This window comes from Artibeus jamaicensis, unplaced genomic scaffold (assembly GCF_021234435.1).
Source record: "Artibeus jamaicensis isolate MK-2021 breed Jamaican fruit bat unplaced genomic scaffold, CSHL_Jam_final contig_76, whole genome shotgun sequence".
In the NCBI taxonomy this organism is placed as follows: Eukaryota; Metazoa; Chordata; class Mammalia; order Chiroptera; family Phyllostomidae; genus Artibeus; species Artibeus jamaicensis.
Genome location: NW_026521954.1, coordinates 26,509,495 through 26,528,345, shown reverse-complemented (window position 1 = coordinate 26,528,345; position 18,851 = coordinate 26,509,495). Strand labels below are relative to the sequence as shown.

The following is an 18,851-nucleotide window of genomic DNA, read 5'->3' as shown; positions in this document are numbered from 1 at the left end:
ACTCCTTTTTGTTCTCTTTCTTTTTCTTCTTCTGACCCCAACCCCAGTCCCAACCCCTGAGGCCCATTCTTTGCACTGGGCTGCCAGCCAGTGTGGGTCAGAGTGGCTTTGGAAAGGCGGGCGTTCGCCGTGTGCAGAAGGCAGCATCACCGACATGCGCCACATTGTTAATTGGGAAAGAGGAAGCGGCTGAGGGGGGTCCAGACGCTGCCTGTGCTGGGAAGGAGGGCGGCAGTCTGCGGGGGAGGGAGGGGTGCCACGGAGACCCCCGGGGGAGAGCAGCTTGGGGGAGCGCTCTCTGCCCACCACTCCCATGCTTGAGGCGTTTTGCGCGTCTAACAAAAAGCGGCGATTCTGGGCGCTGTTGCTGTGTTACTGTCCTTGACACGCCTTCCAACAGCGAGAGGACAAAACCTCCTTTGCTTTTCTCGATGTAAGGAGACTTTTAATCTCTTACTCCTCTTTTCCTACTGTTTTCATTTTTTAAACATTTTTTATTGATTATGCCATTACAGTTGTTCTATTCCCCACCTTTCCCCTCCACCCTGCACACCCCTCCCCCACCATCCCCCCTTTAGTTCATGAACACGTGTCTCAAGTTCTTTAGATTCTATGTTTCCCATACTATTCTTGCCCTCCCCCCTATTTTCTATCTACTGTCTGTGCTACTTATTTTCTGTACCTTCTCCCCCCTTCCCCTTCTCCCACTCCCCTGTTGCTAACCCTCCACGTGATCTTCATTTCTATGGTTCACTCCTGATCTAGCTGTCCTCTTAATTTGCTTTTGTTTCAGGTGTGATTGTTGATAACTGAATTTGCTGTCCTTTCACTGTTCATCTTTTTTTTATCTTCTTTTTCTTAGGTAAGTCCCTTTAACATTTCATATAATAAGGGCTTGGTGATGATGAACTCCTTGAATTTGATCCTATGTGAGAAGCACTTTATCTGTCCTTCCATTCTAAATGAAAGCTTTGCTGGATAGAGCAATCTTGGTTGTAGGTCTTTGGATTTCATGACTTGGAATACCTCTTTCCAGCCCCTTCTTGCCTTTAAGGTCTCTTTTGAGAAATCAGCTGACAGTCTGATGGGAACTCCTTTGTAGGTGACTGTCCCCTTAGCTCTGGCTGCTTCTGGTATTCTCTCCTTCATTTTAATCTTGGCTAATGTAATGATGATGTGCCTTGGTGTGTTTCTTCTTGGGTCCAACTTCTTTGGGACTCTCTGAGCTTCCTGGATTTCCTGGAAGTCTATTTCCTTTGCCAGATTGGGGAAGTTCTCCTTTATTATTTGTTCAAATGAGTTTTCCACTGGTGGCTGTTCCTCTTCCCCTTCTGGTACCCCTATAATTGGAATGTTGGAACGTTTAAAGATGTCCTGGAGGTTCCTAAGCCTCTCCTCATTTTTTTGAATTCTTGTTTCTTCATTCTTTTCTGTTTGGTCATTTTTTCCTTCCTTCTGGTCTACTCCCTTGATTTGAGTCCCAGTTTCCTTTCCATTACTGTTGGTTTCCTGTGCATTACCATTCATTTCAATTAGTTTAGCTTTCATATGTTTCTCTAATTTGTGACTATAATCAACCAGTTCTGTGAGTGTCCTGATCACCAGTGTTTTGAACTGTGCATCTGAAAGTTTGGCTATTTCTTCATCACTTAGATTTATTGGCTCTAGGGCTCTGAGTTGTTCTTGAGCCATTTTTGGTCTGTTTGTGCCGTTAAGTATGAAGAGTGGAACCTTAGTTGTTTACTAGGGCAGGGCCACCCAGGTCACTGGTTTGTGACGCTGTATGTGGGGGCGGGGCCAGAGAGGGAGCAATGGCAGTCCTCTCTGCTTGCCAGTCCGTCCCACCACCCCGGCCTGTTTATCCGAGCGGAAATGTGCGAGCCCACCGCCCTGGCCCTGCACCGTGCGGTCTCAGTGCTCGCCTCTTCACTGGTTTATCTGCACACAAATGCTCCACCGACCACAGACAGCCAGCCGCGCCTCTTCCCTGTGTCCGCTGGTAGCCAGCCCGCACCTGGGATCTGCGCCTTCGGCTGCTTGCGCACCACCTGCTCCGCTGCTGGCTTCGCTCCTCTTACCGGCTTAGCTGAGCATTTCGTTGTCTTTGGACTTTGTATTGTCGATTTTCTGTGTGGTTTGGTTGTGTTTATTGTTGCTAAAACTTTGTTTTTAGATTTGGTTGTGCTTGCGCGAATGCAAGGTGTTTCCACCTACGCCTCCATCTTGGCGGAAGTCCTACTGTTTTCATTTTTAAAAATATACTTTAGTTTCTGTGACTTAAAAAGTGCAGTTGATTTTGGGATTTTTACTATCGTGCAGTTAAGATTCCTAAGATTTCCACCGATGAGCCATGGGAGATGGAGTGACAGGATTTGCCGTAAACACGTCTCCGTTTTCCTTCTAGACAACCTGTTAGGCTGCATTTGGTTGGCGCGGCAGAGCCTGACTTGGTGGTGGCCCTCGGCGAGGGAAGCGGGCCAGCTCCGCTCTGCGCCGTGAGGCATGTTTACCCTGTGGCCCTGCCCGATGTCTCCGCACTCTCCTGCAAATGTGTAAATTACGGAAGCCTTGGCTTATGAAATGCGTCTGGTGGTAGTGATAATAAAGAAAACTATCATGCTTATATTTTCTATAGAAGAGGCTTCTGTAGAAAGTTTTATGTTTTATGAAAGTCTAGTTTTATGAAATAGAGATATTCTAAAAAAGTCAGATAGTGAGTTTCTTATAAAAACCATTAGCATTTTGAAAAACTATTTTATTTATTTTAGAGAGAGGAGAAAGGAGGGAGAAAAAGAGGGAGAGAAACAACAGTGCACAGGAGAAGCACTGATTGGTTGCCTCTCAAGTGCCCCTTGGGGGTGCGGGGTGGGGCCTGGCCTGGACCCAGGCGTGTGCCCTGACCGGGAATCAAAGCGGTGACCCTTCGGTTCGCAGGCCGGCACTCAATCCACTGAACCACACCAGCCAGGGCAAAAAATATTTTTTTAATCCTCACCAAAGGATATGTTTATTGAGTTGAGAGAGAGAAAGGAAGAGAGAGAAAACACCACCGTGAGAGAAACATCAGTGGGTCGCCTCTCACATGTGCCCGACTGGGGATGGAACCTGCAACCTTTGGTGCGTGGGGACAGCACTCCAACCCACAGAGCCACCCGGCCAGGGTCTCTCTCTCCGTGGTGTTCAGGCTGACCCAGGGTGTGGTCTGCTGGTCTGTCCCCAGGCAGTCCCCGCCAGCCGCTCAGTGAACGGCCCGATGGTCAGTGTGGAGAGCCACTGGGTGTGCAAGGACACGCTGCTCCTCTCGTTCCCTTCCTGCTCACTTGTTGGGATTCATCTGGGAAAAGGAACTTTGCTTCATCAGCACTCGTTCACTTGTGTTTCAGGAAAATCTGGTGAGGTTCTTGAATACCACCTCCCTTTCTTTTCACTTCTCGGAATACCACGCTAGTTCTCCGTCTTTCTCCAAGGTGACCGAGAGCGTTTGCTTTTCTGTTTTGCTGTCTCTGAGCTGCTGGACTTGAGCACCTCGATGTGTCTCAGCCCTCTGAAGTCACTCTTTCAGGTGTTCAGAGTGCCCCGTCCCTGGCCAGTGGGTGTCTGGCAGACTCTGAGACCGTCCCTGCTCACTGCTGCGGTGCTGTGCGGGCTGCCTGGCACACGTGCTGAGGCCTGGGGCAGGCGCTTCTCAGAGGGCCCTGGGCTTCTGGGTGGAGGCGGCACCGTGAGCCCGTCCGAGCGCCAAGGTGCCTGCTGCCACGGCAAGCCGGTCTTCCTGGGCCTGACAGTGGACAGAGAAGACAGTTTTACCTTTTCTGTTTTAAGAAGATGTCATCCTGGGTTCATGTTGCTATTCCCAATTTTTATTTAACATCATTATTTCACGTCTGTGTTTTTCTCCTAATGCTGGAAATATCGGTTCCTAATGACATTAGCATACGATATTTTCCTTCACTTTGCTTTTAAAATATGTGGCAGAGTCACTCTGCCACACGGAGTGGAGGTCCCCGGGTCCCTGGCCCGGCTGCCTGGCCCGGAGTCACAGAAGTGGGGTGCCAGGTGGAAGGGCAGGCCCGCGCACAGCCCCACCAGACTCCCCCCAGGGTGCTGCGTGGGTTCGCACCCTCCCCAGGGGGGACGGGTCTGCCCGCTTCCCTGCATCACACCCACTGGTCGTGTTCTCAAATTCGGAGTTTTCGTCGGTTTTTCAGTAGGTTTACCATTTACTTCTCAGTATAAAAATCACTTCTTAAAAGAAAAATGAGACAAAGGAACTTAAAATTTCACAACATGTGTGTTCTACTTAAAGAAAAAGTATATAAACCTGTGCTGTTGAGGGAATTCTGTGTGAAAGGAGGAAGCCGAGAGGTGCCAGCAAGTGGCGGAGCTGGGTGGGCTCCACCCCAGGCCCTGCGGCTCCATCCCCGCTGACCCTTCAGCTCCGGCCTCGGGGCGGGGCCTGTGATGCGGTGCAGCCGAGTCCAGGGCCTGTTTCCGGTCTGGAGCACAGTGTAGACGGGAACTGTTTCCGTGCCTGGGAGGGCTGCCCGCGGGGGAGGGGCTTCTGGATCAAGGACCAGGCGGCAGTCTCGTTCCCTGCTGTCAGTGGGACCGAACGCCCTGGGTGGTACTTTAGCAAGTGTGGGAAAGTTGTCTGTAATTTTAGATCTCAGTGTGTCCGAGTGTGGGCTGCTGCCGTTCCATCCGTGTTCGTAGATGTTCCTTCCCCTTTTTGTTGTTCGAGCATCAGCACGTGCCCCTGTGATTTGTGTAATGATGTGATTGAACTCACGCAGGACATATCCGGATTTCTGATCTTGGTTTGGCCTTGGAGGTCCCAGAAGGGGAGATGGTTCGAGGAAGAGTCGGCACGGTGGGCTACATGGGTACGTAGGAGGCCCCTTCGGCGGCCCTTCCACTTTCTGTCTAGGTGCCGGGGTCCTCAGAACCCAGAGAAATTCCAGGGCAGACGTACCCGGAGGCAGTCCTGCCCGAGGCACAGGCGTCCCGTCTGCCCCCTCCTCGGTGGGACTGGGGGCTCCCTGAAGGCTGGGCTGGGACTGGGCAGGCCTCCTCACTCTGCTGCCGCCACCCTGCGCACCCTGCCCTCGCAGACCCTGCATGAACTTGTGTCCCCTGCCTATTCCGAAGCCTCGGGTCAGCTCCAGAGGAGTGACCTCACAGCTCTGGCTGGGAGGCCAGCCTGACCCCACCCAGGGTGGCCTCCTGCAGCAGTCTGCATAACCCCGTTTCTGCTGTCACCTGCCGCTGTGGGCTTGCCTACGCTCGGGGCGGAGGCCATGGCTGGGGGTTGTGCAGGGCGCCCGGGGCTGCGGTTCTGTGTGTGTGGAGGGAGCTCCCTCCCCAGTCCTTGTTCTGAGGGGGTTCGGTTCACGCTCACGAATGGCGCAGTTCCTGGTGCCAGCTGTGGTGAGACGCAACCCACCCCCGTAAAGCCCAGTGGTCGGGAGATCGCCAGCCTGTGGGTTCCAGAATATTCCTGGCAGTGCGCCACCGCCACCACCATCCCATTCTGGAAGATTTTTGTCACCTCCCACTCCCGGCCCTGCAGCCACTGATGTGCTTTCTGTCCCCGAGCACTTGGCGAGGCTGCTTCACAGACCGTGCGCCGCGCAGCCTGTGTGTCTGGCTGCGTCGCTTACCGTAGTTTCTGGGCTCATCCAGTTACGACAAACACTGAAACCGTAGTGTGTTGATTGGAATTGATGACAAGAAAGTTGAAAACTAAATTTTAACTTAAATTTCCTGTATTTGTTGCGTAGCTCCTGAAGTTATCAATAATGAAAACTACGCATTTAGTCCTGACTGGTGGGGACTTGGCTGTCTGATGTATGAAATGATTCAGGGACACTCTCCGTTCAGAAAATTCAAAGAGAAGGTCCAGCGGGAGGAGGTGGAGCGGCGCGTGAAGACGGACACCGAGGAGTACTCCGAGAAGTTTTCGGAGGACGCCAAGTCCGTCTGCAGGATGGTGGGTCAGGCTCTGGGGCGGGGTGGGGGTGGAGTGTCTCAGGGACTTGGGAGAGGCCACCAGCGGCCCTGCCCACGGCGTCCTGATTCCCATGCCAGTGAGGCTCCCTCTCAGGGTAGACAGGGCTGCAGGGACAGTCTGGACGCCACCCGGGAGAAGGATAAGTGGGTTTCTGATGAGGCAGAGCAAAGCGCCGAGTGGAGTTCGCAGCTTGTCTGCCTTGGGGGTACTGCTGGGTGGGGAGGAGGGGCGGCACTGAGGCCGCACCCTCTTGTCGGAGTGCAACTGGGCCCAGTGCCCCACCGGCTTCCCTGAAACTGATGCAAAGCGGGGTCTGCGGAGCAGTGAGTTCTTGCTCTCGCCCGTGTTTCTCTTCCTCACTTTAGCTGCCAGGGACTGTCCTGTCATCACCCTGACCGGCCTGCCGCAGGCTTGCCTGTGTTCCAGGGTCAGGGGCCCGGCAAGGCTGTGTGCCACGGCAGGGAGATGCGCCTCCTGAGGTGCAGTCAGGCCCCCACATGCCCCCGGGCTGCACGGGAGTCCTTTCGTTCGCTCGGGGTCCATGACTGCACAGGCACGGGGTGGAAGGAGCCCTCTTCGTCACTTCTGCCGGGACTCAGGTGCTCTGTGCACATTTCTTCACTCGTTTCCATGTGTGAGCGTTTGTGAGCATCGCCTGTGGGGCTGTCTTGGGCACGGGGGATCCAGCAGTGAGCAGGGCCAGCCAGGACCCCATTCCCTGGGGCTTGTTCTGCGGCAGGATGGGGTGTGGACTGCCAGGCACTGGGGGGAGTGGAGAGGGGTCGGTGGGGCCCCGGGAAGGCAGGGTTCGGAGGGGGTCGTGCTGGGAAGAGACTGTGAGGATGGTGGAGGAAAACCAGCCAGGGCTCCGAAGACGTTTCGGAGAGGGACAGTCACAGGTGGGTGAGGAGCCAGATCCAGCCGGACAGGGAGGTGGCGCCTGCAGGGTTCGGTGTGGGGCGTCCAGGCTGTGCAGGGCGGGGGAAGGGTGGCCGCCCGGAGAGAGAGCGTTGGTGCTGCAGGGTGGCCGGAGCGCAGCCGGAGCGCGTGACTGCTCTGCAGGGGCTTCTGTTCTCAGAGGTCATCGGGGAGCTGCTGGAGCTGTGGGTGGAGGAGGTGAAGGAAGCTGAGGGTGACCCTGGGAGCCCCGAAGGCCCATGTGGACCTGAATTAAGGGGAGGTCCGTGGCCCCAACTGTGTGCCCTGCTCCTGTCATGGGAGCCACAGCTTGTGGGCGTCATGGTCTGTCTTGCCAGAGTAGCAACACTGGGGAATGCAAGGTGAGGAAGCCGTTTGAAATGAGTCAGAGAAGGGCTCGCTCGTCACGAAGGGTCAAGGTATGACCCACGGGGAGAGTGGCAGGGTCAGGATGGGGGACCAGGTCCCTGGGGAGGTGGCATGTCGGAGTCCCTGGCAGGCACAACTGCGACTGAGGTGCCTCAGTGTCGTGGGAGTTGGTGGTGGGTGGAGGGCAACTATTGCGGGTCCCCTCCCCTTCCGTTTCGGTGCACAAGTGGCCTGTGTCAGCGCCTGATACTATTGGTGGGGTCGGGCCTCCCTCCCACTTACTCTGCTTGGAGCTGACTGGCTTCAGTCGGTGCCTCCTCGTTTGGTAACATCCCGTCCGAGCTGTGGCTGATGTGCCTTGGTCAGTACCGGCTGTGTGCCTGCTGTGCTCCGATGGGGCTGCAGGAATGCAAAACTGTGTGTCAGAAACAGAGCTGCCCCTAGGAGCTCCCAGGTTTGTGGCAGGTCTGAAACAAATGGACATGAAAATAACCACGGTAAAAAGCAGAGAAGCTGGAAACAGAATGTGCCTTGGCCTTCAATTTATATTCAGAAAAGCAGTAGGAGCTGGCTGGGAGTTTGGCCAGGGGTCAGCCGACCTTCCTGGGAGGGGCCCGGAAATCAGTATTACTCAGGCCTCACGGTGCTCTGCCTGCGCAGTGCAGAGCAGCAGCAGTCACGGCCGAGCCCCGGGCCCGCTGCTCGGGCTGGAGGCCGGGCTGCAGCCTCCACCCCCGTCTGTGCTGCGTTTTCAAGCTCCGGGTCTTTCCTGTGCTGCTGTGAGCACAGCCAGGTCTTTCCGATTGATCGTAATGGCGGAAGAAGGCCTCTGTGAGTTTGTGACAATTCTAAACACATTAGGAAGGAATGCCTTTGAAAGAGGTACTTTCTATTAATTTTCAGAATGTTCACTTTCTAGAACTAGGTTTGCTAAACGTTCGCATAGCTGAGACCTCCAGTGACCTACTTAATGAGTAGATAATGGTTTCTAAGTATAAATGAGCATTCAAGTGCTATCTCTGAAGCGCACAGCAGTTATTTATTTCCCCCTGATTTTTCATGGTAAGGACTCACTTAGCCAAGTCCTTATTCGCTCAGAGATCTTTTGTTTCGCTGCCTTTTGAAGCACCACATATGCTAAATCAGTAAAATCTGAATTAACGAAGTTTGGTCAATACTTTGAAACAGTCACTGGAGTGACTGTTTTTCTTTTTTAAAGATTTTACTTATTTATTTTTAGAGACAGGAGAAAGGAGGGAGCAAGGGAAACTTCAATTGTATGCGCCCCAACCTGGGACCTCACCCGCAAACCCATGCGTATGTGGGAATTGAACCCGTGACCTTTCGCTTTGTGGGACAACGCCCAGCCCACAGAGCCACACTGGCTCTTTGCCATCCCCCGACTCTGGTTATTGCTATGGAGATGTTCTGCATTTCTTTTTGACCCCAGGAGCTTTTTGACTCCCTCTCTGCTTCTTACACAGTTACTCACCAAGAATCCCAAGCAGCGCCTGGGCTGCAGGGGTGACGGCGCAGCCGGGGTGAAACAGCACCCCGTGTTCAAGGACATTAACTTCAACAGGCTGGAGGTGCACATGGCAGAGCCCCCGTTCCGCCCTGACGTGAGTCTGCGCGGCTGCAGGCGCGGCCCGGGTCCCAGACGAGGCTGAGCCTCACACCAGCAGCTCTGCCACCTGCTCCAGCCAGCGGGGTGTGGCCTCTGCCCGGGGCCCCTTGGATCTGGCCCCTCTCTCCCTGCCTCGCACACTACCCCAGACCTGTCCTCCCGGGCTGTCCCAGCAGCGCTCTGGCTTTGGGCCTAGTGTCCCCTGTGGACTGTCACCGCCCTTCTCAGAAACCTTAGCACCACCCCCTCAGCAAGCCCTGCAAGGCCCTCTGGTTACTGAGGTCCCTTTCTTTTTTCTTTGTGGTTTTGTAAGTTTGACAATCAGCAGTGAGTTCTCATCCACACTGTTTGTGAATTTTTTTTTTTAAAGCGGTGACAGGTACCTAGGTGACAAACATAGAACTTGTTTGGTGAGTCTTCACCCTTGTTACGTTTCCTGCATAAGCGCCCAGGACACGGTACAGGACACTCCTTAGTCCTTCGGCCCAGAAGGCCTTGTTGAGCCCGGTGCTCGTGCACACATCTGCAGTTGCCATCTCCTTCACGGCAAATTCCCTGATGTCTCTGAGGACTCGAGGGGCACACTTCTTGAAAGCCACTCCATGGATGTGCTTGTGAATGTTGATGGCGTCCTCTCTGGTGGCTACTTTGCTGGTGGCAGAATGGCCCTTTCCCCTGCCACCTGTCTCTGTGGGAGCCATTGTGCTGGGCCCAATTTGGAAAGCCAGTGTCCCTTTCTGATGTCAGTGCTGGCGTGCTAGCTTCCCCACCAATGTCCCAGAGGTCCTGTCCACACTGAGGACCCTGGCACAGTCACTTGTGTGTGCTGGGGGGGGGCGTCCACATGGACGCTGGGCTATGGGCTGGGCACACACCAGTGCTGGGTGGACACAGGCATAAGCAGACTGCGCCCGAGGCCGGACGCTGTGCTGAGAGTCTGCTGCGGGCGGCATCTGCAGATGCGGCACGAGGTGGTCTGCAGTGTGTGGGGTGGTGGTGGCGCGGGTCGGGGCTCAGCTGACTGGTGCCTCTCACACGAGCACCTTCTTCCCTGAACCAGTTCGAGTTGCATGTCAATGACATGGTTGTGGTGTGGGCACAGGAGGACGTGGCCTGGCCTCTGCTGAGGTGGAGCACGCTCCAGCAGCACAGAGCTCAGATGAAACAGTTACAGGAGGAGCACGACACCAGTGGGGACTTCAGATGGGACTGCTGGTCTCAAGAGCCTTCTTTCCACCAGGCCCTGGGGCTGCCTGACAGTCTTCTGACAGTCTTCTCTGAGGAGGGAGGGATGATGGTGGCGTGGTGCTGAGACACGCAGGACAGAGGGTCTGGACAGTTCTGGGGGTTCTCTTGAGGTGATGTGTCAGGTACTTTCATTTCAAAAAGGGGGCCATATGGGTTTTGCGCCTTGGGCTGGGGCCAGTCCTTGCCGTCCTTCCCCTGGACTTTGTCCCCACCTTGTGGTGACAGCTGCTTTCAGTGAAGTTCCGGCCAGTGACAGCAGGAATATGACTTCCTTGGTTACCATACTCACCCTGCTGTGCGCTCTCAGAGCTGCAGGGTGTCTTGTGTGAGCTGGGCCTGGCCCTGCCGCGGCCTGCTGTGCTCTCCCCACTCCCGCCCAGGGGCACGGGCGCCCCACCGACGTGCCCTGCCTGCTTCCTGACCCTTGCACCCGAGAACTGTAGTGCCAGGCCCTGTCCCAGAGGGGCTGCCTTCGTTGGAGGGAGACCTGAGATGAGCTCTGATGGGGCCTGCCATTTTTCGCTCAGATTAGGCAGGCGCTCAACACTGGACATGAAGGAGGCCGAGGGTCAGAGGCAGGGGTGAGGGTCCAGGGCCAAGGGCCTCCGTCCTACCCCTCCGTGTCCCCGTAAGAGCACCTGGCCACCCTTCACCACAGCTGTCTGTAACCTGTTGCCCACTGCAGGAAAGGGACGTGTGGGCTCTGCAGGGGTGTGTGGGCGAGGGAGCCAGCCGGTTGGTATCTGCGGTCTGTGACTCTGACCGAACGGGACTGGGGAAGGGGTCAGAAATGCTTCGGATGAGGGGCTCGGCCAGCACCAGGACTGGGGAGGTGCTCAGGCCTGGAATCCATGTGTACTGTGTCCTTAGTGGTTAAGGAAACTGAGGGGCCCAGTGACCTCACAGCCCGTGCCTCCTTGTTCTCGGTGCGCAGCCACACGCGGTTTACTGTAAGGACATCCTGGACATCCGGCGGTTCTCTACGGTGAAAGGCATCTCCCTGGATACCTCGGACCAAGCCTTCTACAGCCAGTTTGTTACGGGGCGTGTCTCCATCCCCTGGCAGAATGAGGTACTGCCCTGGTCAGCATGGCCAGTTCACCCCAGTTCTGGTGACAAAAGAAGAGTGGCGCGAGTGTACGTGTGTGTGTCTTGAGAGGAAAAATTATTCACGGCAGCTGCCCCGTGTCCATTCACAGGAAGTAGACAGAGGTGGCCATTGGGTCCCATGGGGGCATCTGGCTCCGAGTCCAGCTTCCTAAGCAGGGCTGGCTGGCACTGTTGGGGCAGGGAGGCCACATTACCCCCAGGAAGAGGCCAGGAGGCAGGAACAGAGGCCTGGGCTGGAGTGGCGCTGGGCTGGGGACAGCTGACTGGTCCTGGCGCCTCCCCTACTTCTGCCCTGCTCCTCTGTGGATGCAGATGATTGAGTCCGAATGTTTCAAGGACATCAACGAAAGTGAAAATGAAGAAGCCGAGTCATTCCACGTAGCAGACAAAACCTGTCAGCCGGCTGCCAAGCGAAAGAGAGGCCTGTGCAGATTCCTCAGGAGAATAATGGTAAGACATTGTTACCGTGGTTTGGGTTTTTTAATGCGACGTGTTAGAAAAATACTCCACGAAGTCAAAACTTTCTCTTTTCAGTGCCTCTTATAGAGAAGGCCAGCTGTTGTAGACAGTGCTCCTGGGCCCGGTAGAAACATCCTCACAGTGCTGCTGCTGTGCAGGCTGTTCTCCTCCTCCGAGGAGGATGGCTTAGCAACTCACAGCCAGGTTCTTCTATTGACGGCAGAACATTCTACGCTAGACTCAGAACTCAGTATTGTACAGATCATAAAACAATACATATTATTTCAATTTCCACATTACGTGTTCTGAATCTCATTTGCCCACATTCACATGGGAAGCTGCTTCTCTTTTAAAAATGGAATTGTGCTTTGGAGAAAGTTTCTATGGTAGCATTAAATTTAACAGTTTTTCTCCAAGCGAAGTTTTCTCCTCAGATTAGTGGACTGTCCTGCTTTGTACCGTCTGTCCTTGAGGGTTCCATTCAGAGGCTGTCTACTGACACTGTGAAAAACAATCCTTAGGTGGCGAACCCTTGGACTGCACTGACCGTGACCGCACCCCTCTGAGAGCAGGGCTGGGTCTGGGCTAACCCGGCGCTCTCCCGGAGAGCCTGTCTCCATGCAGTCAGTGCTGCGTGGAAACCCCTCCTGTGCTCCATGCCCCACTGTGGCAGTGGGGCCTGTCTGGGAAACCAGCAGCCAGTGGGTGCGTCCTGCCAGTTGAGGCCACGCCTCCTCGTTCTCCTGGAGAATGCGGCCTGGCTGGGTGCATGGGCGTGCACGTGGTGGGGAGTGTGACAGGAGAGGCATGGGGGGGGGTGGTGTTTGTGTGTGTGAATGGAGTGTCCTCAGGCTGTGAGATAAAGAAAACGTGTGCGGGGTTTTGACTGCCTTAGAGTTAGTCCCCCAGAGTGTCCCCACTGTCGTTTCCACTTGAGGCAAGTGAAGGCAGCTTGGCCCAGGGAAGTCACGACTGCATGTGCCATGTGTCGCAGGGCTGCATCCCTGGAGCCGGTGAGAAGGCAGAGCTGCCCGCAGGACTGTGACGTTCAACACGCAGAGCCTGACCCCAAAGCCCAGGAGCTTTTGACTCAGTATCCATCCTTCCTGTGAACTGCAGTAAACAGGTGTGATACATCTTAAACCATGCCTATGAATCTACAGACCGTTTTACATTAATAGCCAAATTGTCTTTTTACTAGAGCTGGACTGAAGGAAAAAAACCACCCCAGGACTGCAGTGGTGTCTAGAAACCCTCAGGATGCTTGAGCTTCACATACACCCACGGAGTGCAGAAGAAGTGGCCTGAGCACCAGTCCCACAGTGAACAGAGCCAGGGCCCCGTTTCTCACACACCATGACTCGGACAGCAAGCTAGAAAGAGCCGAAGACGGAGAAGATCACAGAAGCAGCCAGAGGGGAAAACCCTCTCACATTCAAAGGAGCAACCACTGACTGTGGAGAGCAAGGATCGGGCAGACAGCGGGGTCCAAGTCTTCCACGTGCTCAAGGGGTTACCTGCCAGCCTTGAATTCTGTATCCAACCCAAAGTCCATTAAGAATGAAGACAAAACAGTGACATATTCAGATAAGTTGAAACCGAGATTTTAGCAATAGAAGATCCACTGTAAAAGAAATTCTAAAGGGTGTTTTCCAGACAGAAGAAAATGGTCCCAAATGGAAGATCGCAAAGGCAGAAAGTAATGAAGAGGAATAAAAATGGCAAATGTGGGGGTCAATTTAAATAAATGTTGACTGCTGAAAACAATTAGTGTCTATGTCTTTTGCAACGTGTGTGGATTTGATGGGTAGGGTGCCACCAGAGTGCCCTCAGGGACTGCTGGTCCTTTGTCCCTCCCGGCTCTGCTTCCTGCTTCCTTCAGCTAAGGCCTCGCCTGCAGACTCCCACCGGGTCTTGCATCCAGGCAGATGCCACTGTCCGGCTGGCATCCGTGTGTGTGGGGGGTGCCAGGCTGCTTTAACATCTGCATTTCCTCCAGGGTGGGGTTAGTCATCAGTGTGTTGTGAGGCTTTTATCTTTAGCTTCCCACAAAAACCTTTTCTTTTATGTTCCCCTGCCCCCAAAATTTGAAAGCTGCAGAAAAGCACAGATTAAGATACAGACTCACCTAGTAGCCCTGCCCACAGAGAGCCAGTTCCGAATCTGGTAACCAGGCCCCTCTTCTGTGTACGCTGTTTTCCTGTGTCTGCAGAGAGAGGCAGTCCTGCTCCGCACTGCCGCACACCCTGCTAACGCGCAGGGAGCGTCCTCCTGTGCCACGAGCGATCTTCCCAAAATGACCACCCAGCATTGGTGGTGTTCCCACTTTTTTGTGCTCAATGCTGCTGTGTAGGGACCATCCTCACACACACGCAGTTGCTCTCTGAGAGTAAACGACGAGAAGGGTCTCTGCTACATGGGGAGTGTGCCCGCCGCCAAGGCTCTGGAGATGCTGTGCCAGCTTGTCCACCGAGCTGTGCCAGTCTCTCTCTGCTGTTTTCTGGACAATGCCAAGCTTCTCTCTGTGCTTAAAAAATCTGCCTTCTTGACTGTTCCTTTTTCTAAGGCTTTCTTACAAGACTTCTTGTCAGGATCACAATAAGTTCTAGGTGACTCTCTGCCATGGCTGAAAGAGCCATGATCTGTTGTGGTGACAGGAGGTCTCAGTGACCCGACCTCTCTGGAGCACACAAACAGAATAACCCAAAGCAACAGTGTTTTAAACAAAATAGAATTATATTCCTCCCCGATTTCCCTGAGACGGGCAGGTCAGGCTGGCCTGGCTTCACCTGGTCATCTGGAGCCCGGCTCCTTGCAGCTCCACTGTCCCAGGATGTGGAGTTCATCCTCGTGACCCAAACCCACTGCTCAAGTGCCAGCCAAGATACCCCACCTTCAGGCAGCAGGACACTTTCTAGAACCAACACTCATCACTTCTGCTTACAGCTCATTGGCTAGAATGTATCCAGTCGTGTGGCTACTGTCCACTAAAAGGGATGACAGGCAATGCATTTTAACTAAGCGGAAAAGTGTCCAGATGAAAACTGAGGTCCTGGCACTGAGGGTCAGGAAAGCGTCCTATTGCAGTTTGTGCTGAAAGCTCACCTGACACTCCAGAACGTGGCTGTACTTGGAGATGGTAAAATGAGGTCTCGTGGGTAGGTCCTGAGCCAATTGCCTGGTGTCCTTATAGGGAGAGGGGATTAAGACAGACATGCACCATGGAAGACCACGTGAGGACCCAGGGGGAAGAAGCTGCCTGCACACCGAGAAGAGTGGCCTCGGAGGAGGAACAGCCCTGCCTACACCTTGGTCTTGGCCTTGCAGCCTGTGGGGCTGGGAGAAGGTAGGTTCCTGTTGCTGAGCCCTGCGGTCTGCGGCACCTGGTTACAGCAGCCCCGGTGAATGAGCACGCCTGCCTACTGCTGTGTAAGCAGCCGCACTGTGGCTTCACAGCACACAGTCAGGATCTCACAGCTGCTGTGGATCAGGAACCTGGGCACGGCTCAGCGGGTCCTCCACTTCCCGGTCTCCCAAAAGCCCAGTCAAGCACCAGCTGCCTCTCACCTGAAAGCTCTATGGGGCAAAATCCACTTCCCAGCTCACGTGGTGTTGGCAGGATTCCGTTCTTTGGGGGCTGCTGGATGGGAAGACTCCATTTCTCTCTGACTGCTGGCCATGGGGGCCTCTCTCACATGGCAGCTGGCTTCACGAACGTGTGCAAGCCCAGAGGAAAGAGAGCCAACAGGATGGAAGCCTCAGTCTTCTGTAACCGAGTCCCAGGAACGCCACCTTTCCTTTGGTTGGCTAGAGGTATCCGCAGGGGCACCCCCGTTCAGGGGAAGGGCGCTGTACATGGCTTGAACAGCAGGAGGGCATCCCTGGGCCACCTTAGAAGGCCACAGCACCTGGCGGTCCTGTGACACGTGGCTCAGGACCTTCCCTAACATCAGGGAACTGGTACTCAAGGCTGACACACGCGGTTCTTCCCACGAAGGGGGGGCTACTGCTATCCCCTTGCAGACAGGGGTTCCTGAGGTTTCCTTCCACCTGACCGCTTGGGACAGCTGAGGCTCCAAGAGAGGGCAGAGATGCGGATTGTGACCCGTCCTGCGGGGCTCTGGAGGCTTCCGACTCTTGCTATTGCCCCCCCGCCCCGCAGCCCCGTCTGCTCCTTCCAAGGCTAGCCCACCTCCTGCGGGTCAGGTGGGGCCGCTGCCCAGGGGTCCTCGACGTGGTGAGGCGCCTAAGCCCGGACCTCTTCCTGCCGCCTGCCGTGCACCAAGCAGGAGTCCTCGTCCCCCGAAGGGTCGAATAACCAGTGCTGCGCGGGGACTACTCCCGAGGCACAGCCCAAGCACTGGCCAGGCAGATTTTCACCACCCTTGTCCTCCCAGGCCCCGCCCCTCTCTGGTGGCCACGCCCCGGATGCTCCCTCCAAGGACCAATCCCGCAGGGCTCCGCCCACAGAGGGAGCCCGAGCGCTTCTGGCCGGGAGAGCGCCACTACTCCTTCCAGGGTGTGTCGGCGACCCCGCCCTCGGCCTGGCCGCCGCGGGTGGGCATGCAAACCCCTTGGGTCTCCGGGCCAAGCTAACCAGGACCCCAGGCGGGGTCTTGACGCCAGCCCTCCCCGCCCCTCAGCGCCAGATCCCGCCCCCATTGCCAGACCACCCTGTCCTCGCCCCCTCCCAGCCCCTCACCACTAGGATCAGCCCTCAGGGCCGTGCCTCACATTCATAGCTCCGTCCACGTTCCTCCCTCATCACCGCCGCGCCCCACACTGCCAGGTCCCGGACCCATCGCCTCGCCCGGCCTTCTTCGTCTCCCTGTCCCCTCAGCGGGAGGTTCCGCCCTCGGCACCTTGTTACGACTTCATGGGGGACGTTGGCCCCTCGCCGTCAGGAAACGCCCACAAAGCCGCGCCGCCGTTCCGCTCCCAGCCCGTCGCACTCCGCCCTACACGCCTGATCCCGCCCCTCAGCGCCGCGCCTCCCGGCCGGGGAAGGACGCTTTTATGTCAGTGGCTGCGCCAGATCTAGAGGCAATTTGATGGGCGCGGGGGCGGGCCAGTACCTCGGTTGGCTATTGGCAGAGACCGCCTCCTCTCGTTTGTCAATCCTGGCCGCCAGGCCTGGCCCCGCCCCGACGGCGGAGCGTCGCGGGACGCAGGGCCGAGGGGGCTGTCGGGACGGGCTCAAGATGGCCGGATGCTTTGGTGCCTTTCCTATCCGCGGCCTCAAACCCCATTCATTGCTGCGCTGCTGAGCGGCGTCGCGAGCCGGCCCGAGGGTCCCGGACGCTGTCCCCACGGGGCAGGAGACCGCCATGGCGACCCTGGAGAAGCTGATGAAGGCCTTCGAGTCCCTCAAGTCTTTCCAGCAGCAGCAACAGCAGCAGCCGCCACCGCCGCCGTCTCAGCCCCCTCAGCCGCCGCCACCTCAACCGCCGCCGCCTCCGCCGCCGCCCCCGCCACCTCCTGGTCCGGCAGTGGCGGAGGAGCAGCTGCCCCGACCGTGAGTGCGGACCCGTTGTAGCTCCCTGCCCCGCGCCGGCCCAGTAGAGCGGTGTCCCTGCCGACCCGGACCGCGCGGCGACAGGGCCCCCTGCCCCTCCTGCCGCGGGACCCCGTCCCGGGCCCTCCACCAGCTCCTCGTCTGGTTCTCCGTTCTTCCGCGGGCAAGCACAGCCTCTCCTGACGGCCCCAGGTGGCCCCGCGGGCGAAGTTAGGGAAGGAACTTGCTGCTGTGTATTTGCAAGAACCCAGGGCTGTGTTGAGAGCAGAGCTCGGCAGAGCCGAGGCGGCGTCCCAATCGGCTTCCTTCGAGCGTCTTCCCTCCCCATCTCCTGGGCGAGCGGGAGGAGGGCCGGGGGCTCTTCTCCGCGAGCTGGGGATCGGAGCTGGAGTGCAGTGGGATGTGCATGACGTCATGCCTCCAGGCGGGAGGGGGCGGGAGGGGGCACGGGGGAGTGACGGTGCGGTCCCAGGGCGATGCTCTTCACGGGGCCCTTGCAACAGCTTGTGCTGGACGGATGGAGGCTGCGTTCCCATCTTTTTGAGACAGTTCATGTAATTCGGGGATCGCAGTGGTAGCAACAGGATTTTAAGTATCAGGAAGAGATCTGCTCTCTAAGCTCAAGTTTGGCCTGTACGCACTCGAGTTGAGTTATGGTTTCCAAGCTAAGTGGTGACCTACTTGGCTGGTTATTACTGACAAGTGAGAAGTAATAAAATTGACTTGAGTATTAGGAAGAGAGAATTGAAGCTTGTTGCCAGTTTTCCCTGGAAATAACGGCACGTTGCTGAGGGCGAGGGTCGCAGCTGCCGGGGAAGGACGACCGTTTTATCAGTATTGTCCACTTGCTGGAACGTGGGTGTCCTCGGACCACTGGGGGCTCCTGCTTCCTTCGTTGCCGACATCCGGGTGCTGCTGGGAGACTAGAGGTGTCTTTTGCGTGTGTTTGGGAAGATTTTTGAAATAGAAAAAGAGAGACCACTAAGAGCACCTTCTGACCGGACGCACGTCTTTGCCCCTGAAGTCCGTGCCAGCGCATCAAGAGGCTAGGGAGTGCTTGGCGGCGCTTCGGGCCTCGTCCCCTCCGGGTTTTATTTCTGGTCTGCAGGTGTGCAGCATGGAATTTAATGAGGACAGATTTCAAGAAGCAGCCCCTTTAAGAAGCTCACTCTGTTAAGACTCATTCTCTTTTTTGTAATGTTTTCTTGTTCTTTACGTTTCTGAGAGGGTCCTTGCTGTGTTCTGAGAGTTTAATTAGAAAACGTGGATTTGGAGAGTGATGTTGGTGGAGAAGCCTTAGGATTTTTATTGCAGCCTCGCTGGAGTTGCTCCCTAGGAGGCAGCTGTCCTGTGGGCTCACACACTGTGGGTCTGGTGTAAAAAGGCCTTTGCGGGGGAGTAGGGTCATCCTGCTGCCCCTGGCGGCTTTGTCAGACACTCCCTCCATGTTAAAATGAACCCGCCTCTGTTTCTTGTGCTACTTTGACAGAACCTGCTGGATTCGCTTATCTTCAAAATGTGGGGTTAAAGACACTTCCTTCTAGTGCTGGCTTGACAAAGTAGATTTTGTTTCATTGTTTTAAGGTAATTATGGT

The 18,851-nt window shown here is 55.9% G+C and overlaps 2 protein-coding genes and 1 long non-coding RNA gene across 8 annotated transcripts in view; 2 read left to right on the top strand and 1 right to left on the bottom strand.

Annotated features, from left to right (window-relative positions):
* GRK4 (G protein-coupled receptor kinase 4) overlaps positions 1-12,995 on the top strand; it is a 36,783-nt gene extending 23,788 nt beyond the window's left edge. The window contains exons 8-13 of the mRNA XM_053672337.1: positions 4,794-4,883; positions 5,781-5,989; positions 8,782-8,919; positions 11,107-11,244; positions 11,595-11,732; positions 12,736-12,995. Of these exons, the coding sequence (XP_053528312.1) occupies positions 4,794-4,883; positions 5,781-5,989; positions 8,782-8,919; positions 11,107-11,244; positions 11,595-11,732; positions 12,736-12,786 (764 nt within the window). The 3' untranslated portion in view covers positions 12,787-12,995. The remainder of the gene's footprint in view (positions 1-4,793; positions 4,884-5,780; positions 5,990-8,781; positions 8,920-11,106; positions 11,245-11,594; positions 11,733-12,735) is intronic.
* Positions 2,753-16,719, bottom strand: LOC119035476 (uncharacterized). Its single transcript, XR_005079809.2, has 6 exons — positions 16,476-16,719; positions 15,309-15,808; positions 13,870-14,927; positions 7,580-7,696; positions 5,661-7,111; positions 2,753-3,778 (listed from the first exon to the last, which is right to left on the bottom strand). It is a non-coding gene; the product is annotated as an uncharacterized LOC119035476 (long non-coding RNA).
* A 186-nt stretch (positions 16,720-16,905) lies between these two features.
* HTT (huntingtin) overlaps positions 16,906-18,851 on the top strand; it is a 106,970-nt gene continuing 105,024 nt past the window's right edge. For all 6 annotated transcript variants that reach the window (XM_053672285.1, XM_053672284.1, XM_053672283.1 and 3 more), the window contains exon 1: positions 16,906-17,256. In XM_053672285.1, the coding sequence (XP_053528260.1) occupies positions 17,069-17,256 (188 nt within the window). In that variant the 5' untranslated portion in view covers positions 16,906-17,068. The remainder of the gene's footprint in view (positions 17,257-18,851) is intronic.